Source organism: Passer montanus, unplaced genomic scaffold, assembly GCF_014805655.1.
Source record: "Passer montanus isolate IOZ18808 unplaced genomic scaffold, ASM1480565v1 scaffold63, whole genome shotgun sequence".
NCBI classification, from domain to species: domain Eukaryota; kingdom Metazoa; phylum Chordata; class Aves; order Passeriformes; family Passeridae; genus Passer; species Passer montanus.
Genome location: NW_024371371.1, coordinates 3,007,112 through 3,025,505, shown reverse-complemented (window position 1 = coordinate 3,025,505; position 18,394 = coordinate 3,007,112). Strand labels below are relative to the sequence as shown.

Genomic DNA, 18,394 nt, shown 5'->3' with positions numbered 1-18,394 from the left:
GAAAGGAAAAAGTTTCTTTTTCTACCAAGTACAATTTCAAGAATGAAATTATATTTTTAAATCCAAGCATTGCCCTAATCTGGGGTCAGAACACCTCTTTGCTTAACACATCAAGGTGAAGTTACTTTTTGTTTCTGTGTTCCTTAAATTAAAAGTGAAGCACTGATGGTAGCTCTCTGTCTCGAAACAAAAGACAACCCACACTCTTCTCAGTGTGACCAACAGGGGAGTTGGACTATTCAGAACAATCTGATCCCAAAACCATCCTTTACTGTGGCATGAACAAAACTCTCCTGGGCAGCATGAGCCCTGCTGCGTATCTCTTATGTAATATCCAAAGTGAATTATTTAATACCAAAATAATCACTCTAAGGGAGCTCAGAGGACAGCAACTTCTACTTTTATAAGCCAGAGAGATGTGTGTTTCTTCAGTATTTTATTCAGTAAGCACATCAGCAAATGACATTTCCAGGGAAATCTACACACAGCTTCCTAGAAATACCAGTGCACACTTCCCTCCTTAGTTATCTTTAATTGTCTGGTTTTCATATTCCCCAAGCAGCTTATCCAGGTTTTCTTCCCCACTCTGTGATTTTCCCATTTTATTTTAATAAATAATGGACTGCACAGGTGATCCTAGACAAAACTCCACATCTCAGCTCTGCTGGACACATCAGCTCACTGGATGTCATCGTCATCAAAGAGATCTTCAAAATCTAGTCAGGAAAACAAGACAAAAATTAACCTCAGAAGTTCCAGTGTTACAAATGCACATGCAAGACAGTACTTTGTTCCTTGGATCAAGGACAGAAATAAAGGTGAATTCAGAGAATGAGAGTTACTGCACCATCAGTTATTAGAAATGCAGCATCAGGGTGATGATCTTGCAGATTAACAAATTGGGAGTTGTGTTAAAAACCCCTTCCTCAAAAACATTTAATTGTTTTGTGTTAAAAAGCCCTTCCTCAAAACCACTTAATTGCTTTAAAGGTGCCAATAACATTTCTGTCTCAGAACACATCTCCCAGTAGTGAAATGGCTCCAATCTCACTTGGAATTACTCCTAACTACTCAGCCTTGCCTCTTCTTTGCATGCTGAACATAAGCTAAGCACCTAAGTGAACACAGCCTTACAGAAGGCAATTTACAAGAACCTGCAATGAACTGAGGATGAATCCTCATTTAGAAGAGCCCTGAACTACCAGTGGAACACAATGCCAGTGTGAGGGTGCAGACAGATGGAAATAGCTGCTCCTGAACACGCTGGCTCCAACAGAGAGCTGAGAGCAGAACTGCCTTCCACTCACTCCTGTGCTCTCAGTCTTGGGTAAAATGAGAAATGTACTTTGTTTTGGAATTAACACCAGTTTGTGGCACTAACACCGCCACTGCCAGATTCAATAACATATAAAACTCACTGCTGCAATGTCTAAATGCATTTCTTGAGAAGCACAAAAACCCCTTTAGCCACCAGGTGCAGCGCAGTGTTGTGTATTCCATCCCTCCGTGGCTGCTCTCTCTCAAGGCAGCTGTAAATACTCACACCCAGGCTGAGAGAACGGGGATTGTTCAGGCTGGAAAGGACACGCTTCAGGGCGGCCTTTAGCACCTCCCGGGAAGGCTGACAGACTGTTCCCAGGGTCCTGGAGGGGCAGCACGGGGGGAACGGCTTCAAACTGACTTGGGGATGTGCACAAAACGCCTCCCTGCGCGGGGCCGTGAGCACCGGAGCAGATGGTGCAGAGAAGGCCACACTTTCACACGTATTTGCACTGTTTCACATAAGCCACCTCTCACACGAGCAGGTATTTTTCCTTGTAGCGATTAACGCCCTAAGAGTGCCCGGAGAGGAAAACCCCGCGTTCTACCGCTCGCACGGCTCCACCCAGAGCCGCCAGCTCAGCGGCCGCGGGGAGAGAAGCGGGGCGAGGTCCGCGAGGCTCTGCCCGGGCCGCGCCGGGCCTTACCGTTGAAGAAGTCGGCGTGCACCGCTTTCTCGTTGGCGGCCAGGTCCATCAGCAGCCCCGTGCTCCCCCCTGCCTGCGAAAGCAGCCGCTGAGCGCCCCCGCAGCGCGGCAGCGCGGCCGCGGCAGCGGAGCGCCCGCCTCACCTCGTCCAGGTCCACGTACGGCCCCGCGCCCTCAGGGAACATCTCGTCCACCGCCGGCTTCATGGCGGCCCCTCCGCGCCGCCGTCACTTCCGCCGCGCCGCCCTGCCCAATGGCCACTCCCGCCATGGCGACCACCAATGGAGGCCGCCACCTTGCTCATCCCGCCCCCGTCGCCATGGCGACCACCAATGGAGGCCGCCATCTTGCTCCCCCCCGCCCCATCTCCATGGCGATGGCAGGCCCTGCGCCCCTCCAGGCCTCAGTGAGGCATCAGCTTGCAAACAAAGTGGGTGTGACTGATACTGGCGGCCCCTCCAGCTCCCAGACTGGGTGCACTGGTTGAATAACTCCTGTACACACATAACTCCTCTGCACAGAGAGCAGTCTCCCGAGACTAACCTGAGAGCATCACCTGTGAAAAAAAAAGCTCCCAAAGCCATGCAGCAATTAACAAGTTTATTGTGTCACATAGAAGCATAAATTGTAAAAAAGGGATTAATTTAAAGCCTGAAATGCTGCATGTGGCTGCAGTGTCACTTAGTGGCTGAGGCACAGTGCAGGTGGGTTTGCTGGCAGTCAGGTCACTCAAAAACCTTTACAAGAAATGCTAAAAAAGAGACTCACTGAAGCCATAAAACGCTGCACATGACCGTGGTGTCACAGAGCAGGTGAGGGCCCAGGTGTGTTCAGTGGCAGGCAGGTGCTCCCCCAAACACCTGGGCAGCAGCTCTGGCACAGCTGAGCAAGGCTCTCAGTGCTCGTGGTCACGCACGTGGTAGCCAAGGTGGCTCCCAAAAGGGAACTGGGCAAAGAAGGCTCTGGCCATGTCATTGATCCTGCTGTAGGCTCCCAAGGTCCGGAAATATTCCACATAGGACCAGAAATCATTGGATGAGAAGGGCCAGTAGGGCAAGGCTGCAGCATCCTGGTAGAGATCTAAAAAAACCCAACCAAAATAAAATATTGCAGATTACCATAATACGAAGCGCTTTTGTTGAGAGGGTGGGCTTGGAGCCACCATGGTTTGGGGTTGTGAGTTCCTTTTGGAGGCTGGTGTGCTCCTCTGGCAGGAGAGAGGCAAGGAGAGCCATTGACCCCTCTCCTGACCCACTCAGCAGAAAATGGAGCCGGTATTCCCTGCTCCAGATGCACCAGGAGTGACAGAGCGGGACAAGATGGGGAGCAGGAAAGAAGGGACACGTCCACATTTACGCCAGTTCAAGGATTCATCAGGCTGGTTTCATTTCTAGAAGGCTGCAGGCTATTTCAAAGCAAGGAGCGATTGCAATCGAAAGCCATTTTTCCTCATTCCACATAATTTGCTTTGCCCCATAAAAAGATACAAGGAATAAGGCACTGTGGCATGGCCCTGCAGCTGGGCACACTGCCCCCAGAACTCCCAGGGACTGGGGCCATACTGCCCTGATGCTGCCTGGAGCTGCAGAGCTGTGCCTCTCCTCAGGGAGAGGGAAACGAGCGCTGGGGATGGAGAGGAAAGCCTTTGGGGGACAGCTGCTGCTCTAGCAGCACCAGAATGTGACAGAGTCATTGACACAAGATTAACAATCCAGCAGCAAAACAAAATCGGTTCTGAAAATGCAAGAACTGACCACCCTTGGGCCCAAATATGGGCAAGCAGAGGAGCAGATATAAAATGTAAACAGCAGCTGAGAGCACAGTCACAAATGTCTTTCTGTGCAGAGAAGCTAAACACAGTATTTTATTTTGATTTGAAGCCCATTTAGATGAATGAAAGTCTTTTCACTCAGCTTGGGGCCAGAGTCTTTAGCAGGAATTAAGAGCCTTCAACAATCCTGTTGTCAGACTTTAATTTTACGGAGTAAAGTTTGCAGCGTGTAGGCACAGATGGCACATAACAAACCAAATGAACCAACAAATGCTGTCTGCAGAGAAGAACTCACTGTTTATACCAGCTGACCTCAGATTCACTTTGCAGGCTGCTGCTTGGCCCAGTGTGAAAGAGAACAATAATTGCTGGTAATGAGAGCAACAGGACACTGCCTGAACAGGGTTCTAATTCTAGATTGATGCAGGCTCTCCTGGCTGTTGCAAAAGTTGCCACAAAAATATTTGCTGTACACAAACACAGATGATATATTAAAAATATTTTAGAGATTATATATTAAAAAGATTTCTTTCTAAAGAAATAGAATGGAGCATAGGGCAAAAAATGTTTGAATGATAAGTAATCATTATTGTGCATTTGTTCTGTTCATATCTGTTGTCTGCATATTTGTGCACTGGAGATGCTGCTGGCTGTCCTCTGGTTAACTGAGATGTACAGCAATGGCAGTACTTGGTTATTGCAGATACTGCTCTGCAACTTTGTTTTTAGACAGAATTCTGTCTGAAAAGCCAAAAAGAGGTTAAATGATAGAATCATCAGTAAGCCAGTGTCAACATCATTAGGGTGTTGAGGGCTTTTTTAATCAAAGGCAAACACTAATCCAATGGACTAATCACACAAAGTGACATGAACCACAGGGTGGCTGTGCTAAGGGATTTATTCCAACATTTCTCTAATTGGATTTGTGGCAATTTGAAATGTTGAGCTTTTTGTCATGAAAACTGGTATATCTCTTGCCAAAAAGCAGATGCACATACGGCATTATGGTTCAGGACAGACAAAATTCTCAGATGTCCTATACATTTCTAAGTCTGGTGCATTCCAGTTAGGATTTTGTACAACAGAATTAGTGACTTGACTGTAATCCCTTTTCATTTTAATACTGGATATTAGCTCTGTTATTATACATTAATATGTCACCACCTTTTAATAAATTTTAAAGGAATTTTTAAAGTTCACTATTCTTTTTTCACCAGAACTAATTGAAAACTTTTCCATAGCCCACTGAGGTTAATAAGTATTCCTGCCAAAGTCATTGCTGGGCATCAAATCTGGGAGTTACAAATTACTCTCCTAATTATCAGTGATACAAAGGAAATAAAAACACATCAGGAATTACCATCTCCATCCTGGATGGATCGGGCATCTGTAAGTAAAGAGGAAACACATCAATACCAGCTCCTGCACAGAAAGACTTTCTGTTAACCAAATATATTCCATGTAGAACTGGTGGAACTAGAAGCTCACAAGTTCTCTAATGCCCACATAGGATCCTCTGTGTAGCCAGAAGATTTTTGTTTCTTGAACAGCAGAGCAAGGAATTCCCTGTTTGCAATCAGTCACTGCTATAAACCAGCTTAGTCTGGCTGTTAGTCAGAACTCACAGCCTGAACAGCTGGGATTAAAATGTCAGCAATACTAAATAGAAGATACTGTATTTGTAACAAAATATTTCTGGGGACTTGAAAAAATAAACAAGAATAAATTTGGTAGAAATCTTACCTGTTAGCATGTTCAGCAGCATACAGAAGAAAAAGAAGCCAGTAAATGTCATCTTGTCTGCAAGAAACTGCTCGTGTTTCTGAAAAGTAATTTGTACAATTGAGGATTATTACAAGAGATTAAGAATTATGCAAACTCTATTATTTCTTGTTTTAATAGAAGAATAGATTCCAAAATAGATCCTAGTTATTAATTTAGGCATGACAAAATCCAATCATATTTCTTATAGCTTCTGAAGTGCAACACAGAGCATTAAAAGATCATCAGTCCTGAAATGTGTATTGATATTTTTGTTTTAGATGGCATAAATCCAAAAGGTGCCTCTGAACCAACATGAAATCAAATTCCAATCATTTGGAAATGTTTGATTTTGTGGTTAATTTAATTTCACTTTGGAAATTACCTCTCTGTTTCTCTTCTTTTCTCTTCTTCTTGCAGCTCTGAGTCAGCTACAAAACTCCAAAAGGATTTCTGTTGCTGTAAAATAGCAGTGCTTTGTAACGTAGGGTGGGGGGGAAACGTCACTGAGTTACTACACCAATCTGATTTTGTTTTCTTCAGGTATGTTAACTGCTCACATTTGCATTATATTTCAGCACTGGCCATGGAAGAGACAGTGGACAGTTTCTGAGAGGAAGTCAGAAACTTTGGCAATAACACTTGGTTTTGGATAATAGAGGGAAAAAATCCAGAAGCAAATTCAGCGATTATTACATTTTCTGCCCTCCTGATTTTCTTTCTGCCCCTTCAGACAAATAGATTTTTTAAAATGTTAGCTGAGCTAAATTGCTAAAAGGATATTAAGTTTCCTCTCCAGCTCAGTCATAAACCCCAGAAATATTTGACAGTGCTTTATGTTCTTACTTATGATCCTTAAAATCTAGACTTTAAAATGTACCAGGCAGCGAGTGTCCACTAAAATCAATTGGGTTACAGTAAGTAAAGAAGGAGGGCCCCGAGCACCACAGCCATGCTGATGGTGCTGGTGCCTTCAGAGGGTCGATAGGGTGCATTGGAATGCATTTTCACATTACACCCATTTCCTGGAAGGATTCCTCTCCCACTCCAAGCAGGTGCTTCGGGCTCCAGCCTGTGCAGGTTGCTGCATGGATCCAGCACTTTGAGAAGCCTGAAGGGGAGACACGGTTTGGAGAATATTCAATTGTCACGTACATCTTGATTGATATTCATCTAGCACACAACCCCTGATGGCAGGAGGGGTGGTCAGGGACTAAGGTGCAGCAGAAAGTGTTCTGTGACTCACAGGCAGCTAGGTTATCTCCATGCTCCTCGAAGATGTGGCAGTTCAGGTCACCTTCCCAAACCTCCGGCTATTTCCAGATATTGCCTCTCTTGAGAGGAGCTACTGAGATGGCAGTGCAGAGCTCACTGTGCACCTTCATGCTGTGAAGTCTGACTGTGCACATGCTGGTCTGAGCCGCACTCTCTTGCTGGGCATTTTCACTTGCCTTTATGGTCTACAAAAGCATTTCTCTGTGTCATTTTAAACACCAGCCTTTCCCAGCTGCATGTGTGGCTCCTGACATCGGTGCCTTTGCTGTACCACATCCACCCATCTGCCACAGGACACAGGGAAATCTGTGCACTCACAAAGTCCTGGAGCAGAGAACCAGGTGAGTGGCCTTGCAGGAGGACCCAGCTTGGCTGGAGTTTGTTCCTATCTACACACAGAGTTAGACAGCTTTGCCAAGAATTAATTCAAGATGTTCTGAGTAAGGAGAAAAAAGGGTGCTTTGTAGCACATCAGGCTGTGCCAAGTCTTGTGGAGGGTGAAAAGAAAAATATTATGAAAGCTGAACCAATTCCATCTTTGAATGGCTTTAATCCTCCTGCTTAATATGTATTTCCTAGGCCTGTAGGAGAGCTCCCTACATAAGCCATGTTCTTGCAGCACCTCACAGACTCACCTGGGCTGCAGAAGCTGTGGTGAGAAAAGGCATTTCCTTGGAGACCTGTGCTGCATGCACGTACCTGGGTGCACCCAGCAGCACTGCCTGTAGAGCCAAGATTTCCCTTTCACTGCCTACTCTGCATATCCTGTACCAATAAAACCCAGAAGCGCTGAGATGTGCTGATACACAAAACAGTCATCAGCTGTAATGGAATAATTGCCATAAAGCTGCTTTTGTGCACATCCATCCGTAGCTCTTTGTTTTGGCTGGTGATAAACCAGGTGTAGTTCCAAGTGAGAGGTGAGATAACATGTTTTGGATGATGACAAAGGAGAATAATGGAGCCACATCCTGCTGCTCTCCTCTTGAGATATTAACAGCATTGTTGGAGGATGACAAACTCCCAGATATTATAAGATTCAGGGTCTATCTGATCACAACATGATCTGCTACAACACTTGATGATCTTGGGAAGATTCCCATAGCTATTGGGCTGACACACACCTTCACACCTACCTCCTCTACACCTTCATATTCTGTATTTTGAAGCTTGGGGTTACTTCCAGAGCCAGGAGGATTGCTGATCTGACATTGTGTGACAGTCTTCTAACAATTACACACTTGCAACTTAATTCAAATCAAAATTTCCCCCTTGCTAGTGCAAGTATTGGAGATGTGAATAAATTCTCAAGGTTTCCATGCTAAAGCAGACCTAGGAAATTATAAAAAGAGGGTAAGACTTAGCATTGAAAACAACTTTCATCAGGGGCTACAGCCTCTTCTATCAACACTTCTGTTGCTGTACATGACTGCTTGTCCCAACTGGATCTGTTTTAAACACAGCATTGGATTAGAGAAAAACTGATGAGTTCTCATCAGCTGCTGGAAGGATTGTGTCTGCTGGGTTCAGTGTGCCAAACAGTGCACAGTGTGCTCTCTGGCTGCTCCCAGAACACACGGTGCTCCGACTTGCAGGGTTTGTAACAGCCTGCAAACACATTCATTTCATCCCTCCCCCCTTTCTTTTTTTCCTTTTCTTTCTCTAGGAGCATTTTCCTTTTTTCAAACTCAACACAGAGGGCAATTAAAGTAACAGCACTGAGTATCCAGCACAAGTGCTGGCATGGATCAGTTAGCAGAGCCCTCTGCTAATAGTTGCTGCCCTGCAGGCTTCTTCACTGCTGAGCAGTAATTGGAGATGCCATGGTGCCCACAAATGCAAACCTTGCTCAGCAGCAGCCACATTTCAGCAGACACTACAGCACTTAACAGGGCAGCTGCTTAATGAGATCAGTGTCTTAATTTCTACTTATTTTGGAAAGAAATTTACTGTTCTCCTTTTTCAAAACAGCCCATTAGCTCAAAAAGCTGTTATTCCTGCTGACAAGAAGTTCTTCAGGTTCTGTACTCTAAAGTTTGCATAAACATTTTTAGCTAAGGCCATTTACTCAGAAAAGCTTTGCTACCCGATAGAAAGGGCTGTTGTTTTTTCCTACCCCCCATCCCAGGAGGATCCAATCAATATGTACTTTCTGTAGATGGCTCTCAAAGCCAAAAAATCCCACACAGAGCCGTGTCAGAGACAGAAATCAATCGGAGCACAGAGGACATTCCCTTGGGAATAGGGGAATGCAATTTGGGCAGCACAGGTGTTTGTGTGACTCAGTGGGGAGCAGTCCTGGAGCTGCCAGCCTGCCTTCAGATGGGCTTCTTACTCACAGGGCTGTTCCACCCAGAGCCAGCCCCTGTGGAGCAATTCAGCTCTCCTTGTCGATTTACTTGAAACAAAGATAAAGCAATACATAAAAGCAAGTTTATGGATGTCTTTGTTTTTTCAATAGCTATGTTAGACTGCTATCACACACAAAAATCTATAATGCTCCAGGCACTGAAAAAACCCTGTTTAAAAAGCCAGAATCTTTCTTATTTAATCAATAGACAAAAGCAAGTGCATGCAGAGCTCCATAGGAACTTATTTAAAAACTAAATAGGACTAATAGATGCATCTGAAATGCTCTGCCCTTGAGCTGAGCAGACAAAATGTTCTCCAAAGGGCTACAGCATTTCTGAACATCAGAAACAACTAATGACAGTGATATATTGACCACCCCTAAAACAACAAACAACAAATGTTTGATTATTTCCTCCAGCAACTTGTCCAAATAATACAGGTCAAGAGGAGATTCCTGTGACAAGAATATGCTTTGCTCAGACAGGTGTAAGGACCTTACAATACCAAGAAGCCAAGTAACAAAGTGACCAGTAAATGTAAAATGAGGTACCTGTGTAAATTTCTCCCACTTTCAAGGCATGTGGTTTCTGACCGTTCCCACTCAAACTGGATTTGGAGCTACCAAAGAGAGGTGTGATATAATGTTCTTTAATGCTCAGTCATAGACAAAAAGACAAATAAGAAGACAGGAAACAAAACCCATAAGACATCACTTTGTCATTGTGCCATTTTGAATATTGCCTGCATTTTTGGTCTCACATAACTCAAGGTCATGATTGAACAAGACAGGATACAAAGAACAGCGTGAGGGGAATTAGCAGACAAGGACCAGCTAAAGCAGACTGAGACCCTTCAGGCCAGCAAAAGGATAACAAGACCTTGGTTTCTACCAAGAGATACCAAATTAGTCTGGCAACAGCTTATTCAAAACAAAAGTAGTGGGGTTTGATACAGTTAAGTTGTGGAATGTCTTGTGACAATGTATTATCAACCACACAGTGTCATGGCTGCAGTGCCTGAGCCTGGCCTGGGAGCAGAGCTGCTCTGCACTTTTGCTCTGTGTCTCACTCCTCTGATACCCTCTGCTGCTGGGCCAGGTGAGCTCCCAGGCTCAGCCTGTGCTTGATCTCACAGTCAGTTACTGAAATATGACAGATTTCCAGTTCTTGTGAACAGACTGCTTTCCTACCAGCAAGTGGTTTGATCATCCTGATACTCATAGCCCCTGGAAACAACTGAAGGGAGACACAGCAGATGGATTTGGACAGTTACAAAACCATTAACAGAATAACTGCAGTGCAATTAGAGATAGCCCAGTGAAAATGAACCACTTGCAGAGGTACTAGAGCTAATTGGGAAGGTCAGAGTTACAAACCCAAGTTAAGGAGTAGCTCTACACTTAAATCAATCACACTTAAGAGCCAACAAGTAAGTGCATCAGACATTTATTTAACTTACCATTTTAACCTCTATCTGAAGAAAGGTTATATTTGTACACAAAATGAGCTGCCAGGGGTGCCCAGGCAGCAGGCAGTGCTGCATGCAGCAGCAGGTACTGAAAACAAAGGAGGGGAGCAATCCTGCTGCATCAGGACCAGTGCAGCTTGGCTCCCAAGGAGCTGATCCTGCCAGGTGTGCCAGTGCCACTCCCCAGGAGCATCCTCAGCTCTCCCCCATTGCTCCTTTGCCCTCCCAGGGCAGCACTGCCAGCTCAAAGCACCAGATTTGGCTTTCTCCAGGGTGCATGCTGCATTGCTGGACAGCACAGCAGTCTGGTGCTCCTGCTCACCAGTCAAGCAGATGTTCCTGAGCCAGCAAACAGCTGCAGGCTGACTTCTCCCCTCCTATCACCACTGACACCAACAGTCTTTTTCTACCATCCATCTGCAAATGTTCACGTGAATGACAGGAACATCACACCCAGCCTGCCACCAGAGTGGGTTAGGATTTGGTAACACTTCAAACTATTTTTGCTATAGGCAAAATGGAGTATTCGAGCCAACAAGGCCACTTGGTTTCTTGCATGTTGTTTGCTCAGGAGACACAGCTGGCAGTGCCTGTCAGCACCACAGAAGCTACATGGCAGTGAGGAGCACTGCCTTCCAAGCAATCTGCTGCAGGGAGAATGAGAGGCAGCAGCAGCAACTGCATTCTAGCAGCAGGGCATCCAGGACACCCTGCCTGCACCCATATCTGGCCTAAGCTCATCCACGGCACCTTTTTGGATAAATTGGTCAGTTGTGTGCTTTAGCCTTACTCAGCTATTCAGCACAGCTACAGATGACTGAACTCAGGAGAGAATGTGATAAACTGGTCACAAACTGACAGGTTTATTCAAGAACTCTCAAGAGAGGATATATTTTTCCCATTGCCATTAAGGTTAGATGTATCTTAGCAATAACCTCCACCATTCTGAAATATACTTACAATTTTTTCAGATTGATTGAATGTTCCAGCTACACTTAAGCTATTAAGCCAACAGCAGATGTTTATTGTTTTCATTTCAGAAAGATGTTTCTTTAAATAAAAGTGCATTAAATATTTCATTACAAAGTTAAGATTCCAGTAGGATAAATAGAAGCTTCTTCATACCCAGGGTCTTTTCTTCCCTTTGATTCATATGTCAAGGCTACTTCAATATCACCAGTTATACCTGTCCACAAGCAGCTCTGCCCTAGGGACCATAAAATTGATTAACCAGATTGATGAAGAGATGAGTTTGATTACAAAAAATCCATCACAAACATGAGCAAGTTGCCAGTATATTTGATACCAGCAATCAATGAGACCTGTTAGTGGCTGTATCGTTGCAGCTATTGCCAGACCAAAAGCCACACAGACTTTGCTACAAGCAGAGCAGGTTAGCAAACCCAAGGAACATCACATGTGGGTCTGGAAAGAATAATTCTGTTTATCCACCTTACAAAGTTTTGCTGTTTTAAAGACTGACAGGGTGAAGACCATCAGTAACCATCCCAAAATAAAACAGCACCAACCTTCTGCCCTAGGTTTTCTGGGTAACAGTGATCAGTTCTAACACTGCAGCTGGAGAGCAAGCCCTGCACATCTCTAGGAGCTTGTAAATTGTGGTTACTCAGATTATTGCCTTATATACTGAAGGCAGAGATTAGCCTTATAAATTAGTGGCCTTACCAAGCAATTTTGCAGAGATTATGTTTGAGGTTCTAGTTTAGACTGATGTACTAAACTCCAGTGCAACAAGGACAAGACTGAACCTGTAATATCAGATTATGTTTGAGGTTCTAGTTTAGACTGATGTGCTAAACTCCAGTGCAATTGAACAACACTGAACGTGTTTTATTAGGACCAAATAAATTAATCTTTAAAACAGCATTGTTGACACTCAAATTCCTTGATGCATACAGTTAAACAGAGGGAAAGCCGTTCTTGCCTGCATTTATTGCTGTGTAGTTTGTAATTTGATGATCACTGCCCATGTTTGACACACGATTTTGCAGTCGGTTTGCACCTGACCTTGCCTGGCAGTTCAGACTGTCACCTGCCTCACCATTCAGTTTAATGCCATTTTTGCCACCCTTAGTGAAGATCAGCCGTGTGCCTGGGCAGGGCAGCCTTACCCTGGCACAGGCTCCTGGCACAGACCTCGCTTCACTGACGTGGGGCCACACAGCCCGCAGGAAGCGGGGACAGCCGGAGGCTCCGGGGAGGATCCCGGCCGGGGCTGCAGCGCGGGGCTCCGGCTCCCTCTGCTGCCCCGGGATGCCCTCACACACCGGGATGCTGCCCCGGGATGCCCTCACACACCGAGATGCTGCCCCGGGATGCCGCTCGCACACCGGGATGCTGCCCCGGGATGCCGCTCACACACCGAGGTGCTGCCCCGGGATGCCGCTCACACACCGAGGTGCTGCCCCGGGATGCCGCTCACACACCGAGGTGCTGCCCCGGGATGCCGCTCACACACCCAGATGCTCGCAGGGCACGGCGGCAGTGCCTGCTCAGGTTTAGCACTCTTGCAATCTCAGTAAAGTCGGGGTAAAACTTCAGCTGCAGCAGGAGATAAGACAAAAAGCAGGACCAAAGGCACAAAGGTGAAAGGCAGTGCCTGCTTGGGTTTAGCACTCTTGCAATCTCAGTAAAGTCAGGGTAAAACTTCAGCTGCAGCAGGAGATAGACAAAAAGGAGGACCAAAGGCACAAAGGTGAAAAAAAGTCTTCTCTTAACATTCACACAGTAGTCATCCCTTAATTGCGAGAGCCAATCACCTCATTATCCATCAAGGATAGCATCAAGGACAGCATCAAGCCTGTCCTGGACAGCCCAGGCTGTCTGATGGCAGCAGTGCAGGGGGGAAAGGGAGCCATGGGGAGAACAGAGGACATCTAAACTACAATAACATAACCACACATCACTAAAGCTTCTCTTAATATTCACACAGTAGTCATTCCTTAATTGCGAGAGCCAATCATCTCATTATCCATCAAGGACAGCATTAAGGGGGAGGGAAATAACCACTGCCACATTCCCCAGCCCCCTGCTCCCCCCAGTTGGCTCCATCAGCCCTTGCAGGAAAGCAGTACTCACACCAGCCTGCTATAGATTAGGGCCTTAAACATACAAGCAGGAGCCATAAAACAGAACCACTCATAACTCCAGCAGAGCCAAAGACTAACACCCCCACAAAAGAGAGTCGAGGATTTGTGGCCCTGGGCTGAGCTTAAATGTTTCCTGGGACCATAGGCAGTAGTGTGGGAGGAGGCTACAGGGGAAGCTGCTGGAGGCCTTTAGGGTACATTAGTGCCCTCAGGCCTCCTCAGGCAACATGTTTGTCAGTTAAAGGGAAAACTGCTGGCATTTTTGTAAAGAAGATTACAGATAAGTTAGGAGATGAATGGTGGGGACAATGTTGCTGGCAAAGCTCTAAAGCGTTCCTTGGCAAACATATGCAGCTCCTGGTATTGTTCATGTCTTCCCATGTGACCCTGGAAAATTATGAGGGTGCTTACATGTTTGTCAAAACATTTAATGTACAGTAATGTTCATATCTATTTCTAAACCCTCTAAAATGTGCTGAATTTTGAACTCACCTTGACTTGTGGCTTATAGTGTTGGTGGGAGCTTAAGACAGGAATAATAACTAAATGGGCTGCCTAGGGACTGAATCAAGGTGATTTCTCTTTGTTGCCCAAGCTTCTATGCCTCTGATCCCTCCTGTCACCTTCCTAAGGCAAATGTCTGTGAATTATATTAGAAGGGAAAGGGTACACAGTGCTGCATCCACCAGGCATGTGGTGCCTTGTCTCACCCAGCTGGGCAGCACTTGGGACAGCTGACAGAAGCTGGGCACTGGCACTGCCAGCTGTTCTTGGGAGAGAAGGGCAGGAGTTTTTCCTCTAATGCTTCATTCTTACCAGTGCTTTGATTTTCTTGGTCTGGGCAACATGAGCATGGTGGTGCATCCCAAACCTCCCTTCCCATGAGCACTGTGTTTTTGTGCAAGGCAGCTGGTGCCAGAGTGCTCTGCTCCTCTTTTCCTTTGGGAAAGGTGTGACTCCTGCACAAGCACATGCAAAGAACAGCTGCCATGAAAGAGTGTTTTAGGTTGCTCAAAGAATTGCTGGCAAAGGTACCAGCAAAAGCTGGCTTAATATTAAGGTGAAAATGTGACAAACTAGACAAATAATTCCTTTGTTTTTTCCAGCCTTTTTATGGCCCCTAGCTGCTTCTAGACATTCCTCCACAACTTCCCAATCATGCCAATTATTCTGAGCCCATTCATCTGAGAACTCAGGACTTGGACTTCTTCCATGCTTTTGTAAGTAATCAGTGATTTCACTTCCTATCCTGCTGACTACAACAATTTGTCACAAATGAGTGTTTTAGGTTGCTCAAAGAATTGCTGGCAAGGGTACCAGCAAAAGCTGGCTCAATATTAAGGTGAAAATGTGACAAACTTTTTGGCAAGATTCACCCCACTGATGGTTAAAGCACACAGAGGAAAATTGGACTAAACCTGAAATCAATCTATTTGAAACTAAAATCAACAAAAAATTATCTACTTGGAGGATGGGGATAGGAAAGAATAAAGAAGACCCTCCTGTTGAGTCACAATGTTCAGAGTGAACCCCCTTGCCAAACTTAGCCCTGGACTGCACCAACCATTTAGGCCTAAAAATTTTAATAGCATTTAGACTTAAGAGCACTTAATTGAGAGTTTAATTTAAACAATTTAACAAAGGATTCTTATAGGATTCACAACAGCAGAACAAGAACTCACTTATAGGCCTAACTTACTTATGACTGTAAAGCACTCAAGAATCCAGCAGAGCAACTTTCCCTGTACAGTGGCTCCAGCACACTGACCCTCACACAGACCATGTACAAGGTAAATACCTGTGAAAATTCCCCTCTAGCTGGATATCTTTGCATCCTCTCAATGGGCAAAGGGATGAACCTTGAGGAGTGGTCAGGTGTGGCTTAAGGCTCTTTTACAATAGGCCATTATCCCTTTCTGTGATTCCATTTGACTGGGGTAAATACAGGGTGTGGAATATCCACTGAATTCCTCCCTGTTTGGCCCATTCTTGTACCTCCTCACATGAGAAATGTGAGCCACTATTGTTCAGGATGCTATTGGGAGTAGGAAGGCTCCATAACCAATTTGACAGTCCCCATGCTGAGTTTTTGACCATTGGTCTTTTGGCATTTAATTGCCATGAGTAGGCCAGAGATTCCTTCTTCACCTGTAAGGATGTGTCAGTGTTCCTCAGAGGGTTTCAGTGGCCCAGCATAATCCATTTGCCATGTGGCCCAAGAAGTTTTTCCTTTACTGATGTGTGGGGGTGGTGCTTTAGCAGGGTGATCTAATTGCAATTTTAATCTACACTGAGGACATTCTGTAAGAATAATTTCACAAGTTTTCCTGTTTAGGGTCCCCCCTTTGCTCTGTGCAACAAAATAAAAAGCTTCCTTACCAGTGTGATCTAATTTCTCATGTAACCATTCTCCCAATCAATACCACTGCTGGTTTAAGGCATCCTCTGGTTTTATCTCTATTTTAGTTGTTTCCTAAAGGCAGAAGGAAAACTTTCCAAACAATATAAAAATTGATAACACAAAGGGCAGTCTTTTAGGGAAAGCTTTCAGGTACACGCATTATATGTGCATGCACAGCATCAAGTTTGCACAATTTTTATAAGTTTAACTAATTAACATCTCTAACAAGTAAGTCCAATAGGAGAATGGTTGGTCTGTAACCCATCCTTGCATCTGCCCCCTTGGAGACCCTCAGAGGGTTTTTAGCCCTATATCTTGTTATGTCTTTGAAGTATCTTATTATTCTGGCCCAGATGCTGGAACAAAAGAGGAAATTCTTGTTAGAAATTCTTTTCCTTGAAAATAAGACCAAACAGAATTTAAAGAACGTGGCATAAAATGTGCGAAAGCGTAACTATGGTTCTAGAGTGGTCCCAGAAACTAAGCAGCTATATATTAAAAATCTACAAAGCTACAAATACTTCTAAAGCTAAAAATCTTTAGGCATTATTTCTCCTCTTTAGAGACTTGACAATAAAATTGTCTTGCCTAGTCTCTATCACTTATGTTTAAGCAGTAACCTCTAAAGATGGCCAGAAACTACAGCACCAAAACATGCCCCAAGCAATTGTGCAGACACTAATTACAAATACAACCAGTATGAACAGTTGCATTATCCAAGTCTATTTTGGCTAATGGTGAAGTAAGCTTATGGTTATTATTTTCAAAGCCCAATGAGTCATCTTTAAGAGTTACCTGATCCAAAATTTGAGTTTGTTTCCAAATTTCAGCCAAATCTTTTAAAATTCTTCCTGTCTCATCTATATAAGAGCAACAACTGGAGTTAATGACTCTACACATGCCCACTTAGGAGACCAGTAAAAATCAAGAAGTCTGTCTTAAAGAATCACACAAGCCAAACCCTGAGCTTGTCCTTGTGAGGCCTCTATCACTATCACTAGCAGTAACCCATAAAGATGGCCAGAAACTACAGCATCAAAACATGCCCCAGGCAATTGTGCAGACACTAATTACAAATACAACCAGTATGAACAGTTGCATTATCCAAGTCTATTTTGGCTAATGGTGAAGTAAGCTTATGGTTATTATTTTCAAAGCCCAATGAGTCTTCTTTAAGAGTTACCTGACCCAAAATTTGAGTTTGTTTCCAAATTTCAGCCAAATCTTTTAAAATTCTTCCTGTCTCATCTATATAAGAACAACAACTGGAGTTAATGACTCTACACATGCCCACTTATGAGACCAGTAAAAATTGAGAACCAGTCTGTCTTAAAGAATTACACAAGCCAAACCCTGAGCTTGTCCTTTTGAGGCCTTGAGTACATCTGAAATTTGACCCTCAGTATGCTCAATAAAGGCCCAAATGTTGACAATTGCTTTCTCAAATTCCATTACTTCCCAGGAAGGAACAGGAGCCATAATTGCACTATGGAATAGTCAATTTGTCTGAAATTATGACTTTTATTTTAGTATTACTGGATAAATCACTCCATCCTATCTCTTGACTGTAATTTATGACTTCACTCATTAGTGTTGCCCAGGTGGGGATTTCTCTGTGTTCTAAAATGGCAGCAACACTCCCAGCCAATTCTGCATTAAAGGCCATGTCTCTTTTAATTTCATCTCATTTTGAAGCCAGGTAGGGTTTGAGTATGGCATGGGCTGCTTTAATTAGTGGCTTTCACATTTCATAGTTTGCAGGTGCTGTAATGGGAGTGTTAATAGGGCCAGGCTCATGCATGGCTTGGACACAGGCAGCTCTGGTAACAGCAGTGAAGAGCTTGCTCAAAGATTTAAAGGGCATGATGTTTAAACAATTTAACAAAAGGTTCTTATAGGATTCACAATAGCAGATCAATAACTCACTTATAGGCCTAACTTACTTATGACTGTAAAGCACTCAAGAATCCAGCAGAGCAACTTTCCCTGTACACTGGCTCCAGCACACTGACCCTCACACAGACCATGTACAAGGTAAATACCTGTGGAAATTCCCTGGAATTCTGTGAAGGCCTCACGTGGGATATCTTTGCATCTCCTCAGGGCTGAGCCCCCAGGAGTGGGGGTGTCAGCACAGGCTCTGTAGCTGTGGTTTGGTGATGGTCCTGCAGGAACAGCAACGTTGAGAGCTCTTTTTGCTGACATGTCCCATTCAGAAAGAGGTGCTGTCTCACCCTGCTGCGGTCCAGGGGAGCCCAAAGGCTCTCACTTTTTACACCACTGTTTATAT

General features: G+C 44.6%; 2 protein-coding genes across 2 annotated transcripts; both read right to left on the bottom strand.

Moving 5' to 3' along the window:
- Positions 1 to 417: 417 nt before the first annotated feature.
- On the bottom strand, positions 418 to 2,231 carry COPS9 (COP9 signalosome subunit 9). The gene is made up of 3 exons (XM_039728042.1): positions 2,111 to 2,231; positions 1,968 to 2,040; positions 418 to 716 (listed from the first exon to the last, which is right to left on the bottom strand). Exons 1-3 carry the CDS (start codon positions 2,171 to 2,173, stop codon positions 679 to 681), a joined length of 174 nt encoding a protein of 57 aa, XP_039583976.1. The 5' UTR covers positions 2,174 to 2,231; the 3' UTR covers positions 418 to 678.
- A 371-nt stretch (positions 2,232 to 2,602) lies between these two features.
- Positions 2,603 to 6,006, bottom strand: OTOS (otospiralin). The gene is made up of 4 exons (XM_039728012.1): positions 5,885 to 6,006; positions 5,482 to 5,560; positions 5,099 to 5,125; positions 2,603 to 3,047 (listed from the first exon to the last, which is right to left on the bottom strand). The coding sequence occupies exons 2-4, from the start codon at positions 5,531 to 5,533 to the stop codon at positions 2,863 to 2,865; spliced, it is 264 nt and encodes an 87-aa protein (XP_039583946.1). The 5' UTR covers positions 5,534 to 5,560; positions 5,885 to 6,006; the 3' UTR covers positions 2,603 to 2,862.
- Positions 6,007 to 18,394: the final 12,388 nt, after the last annotated feature.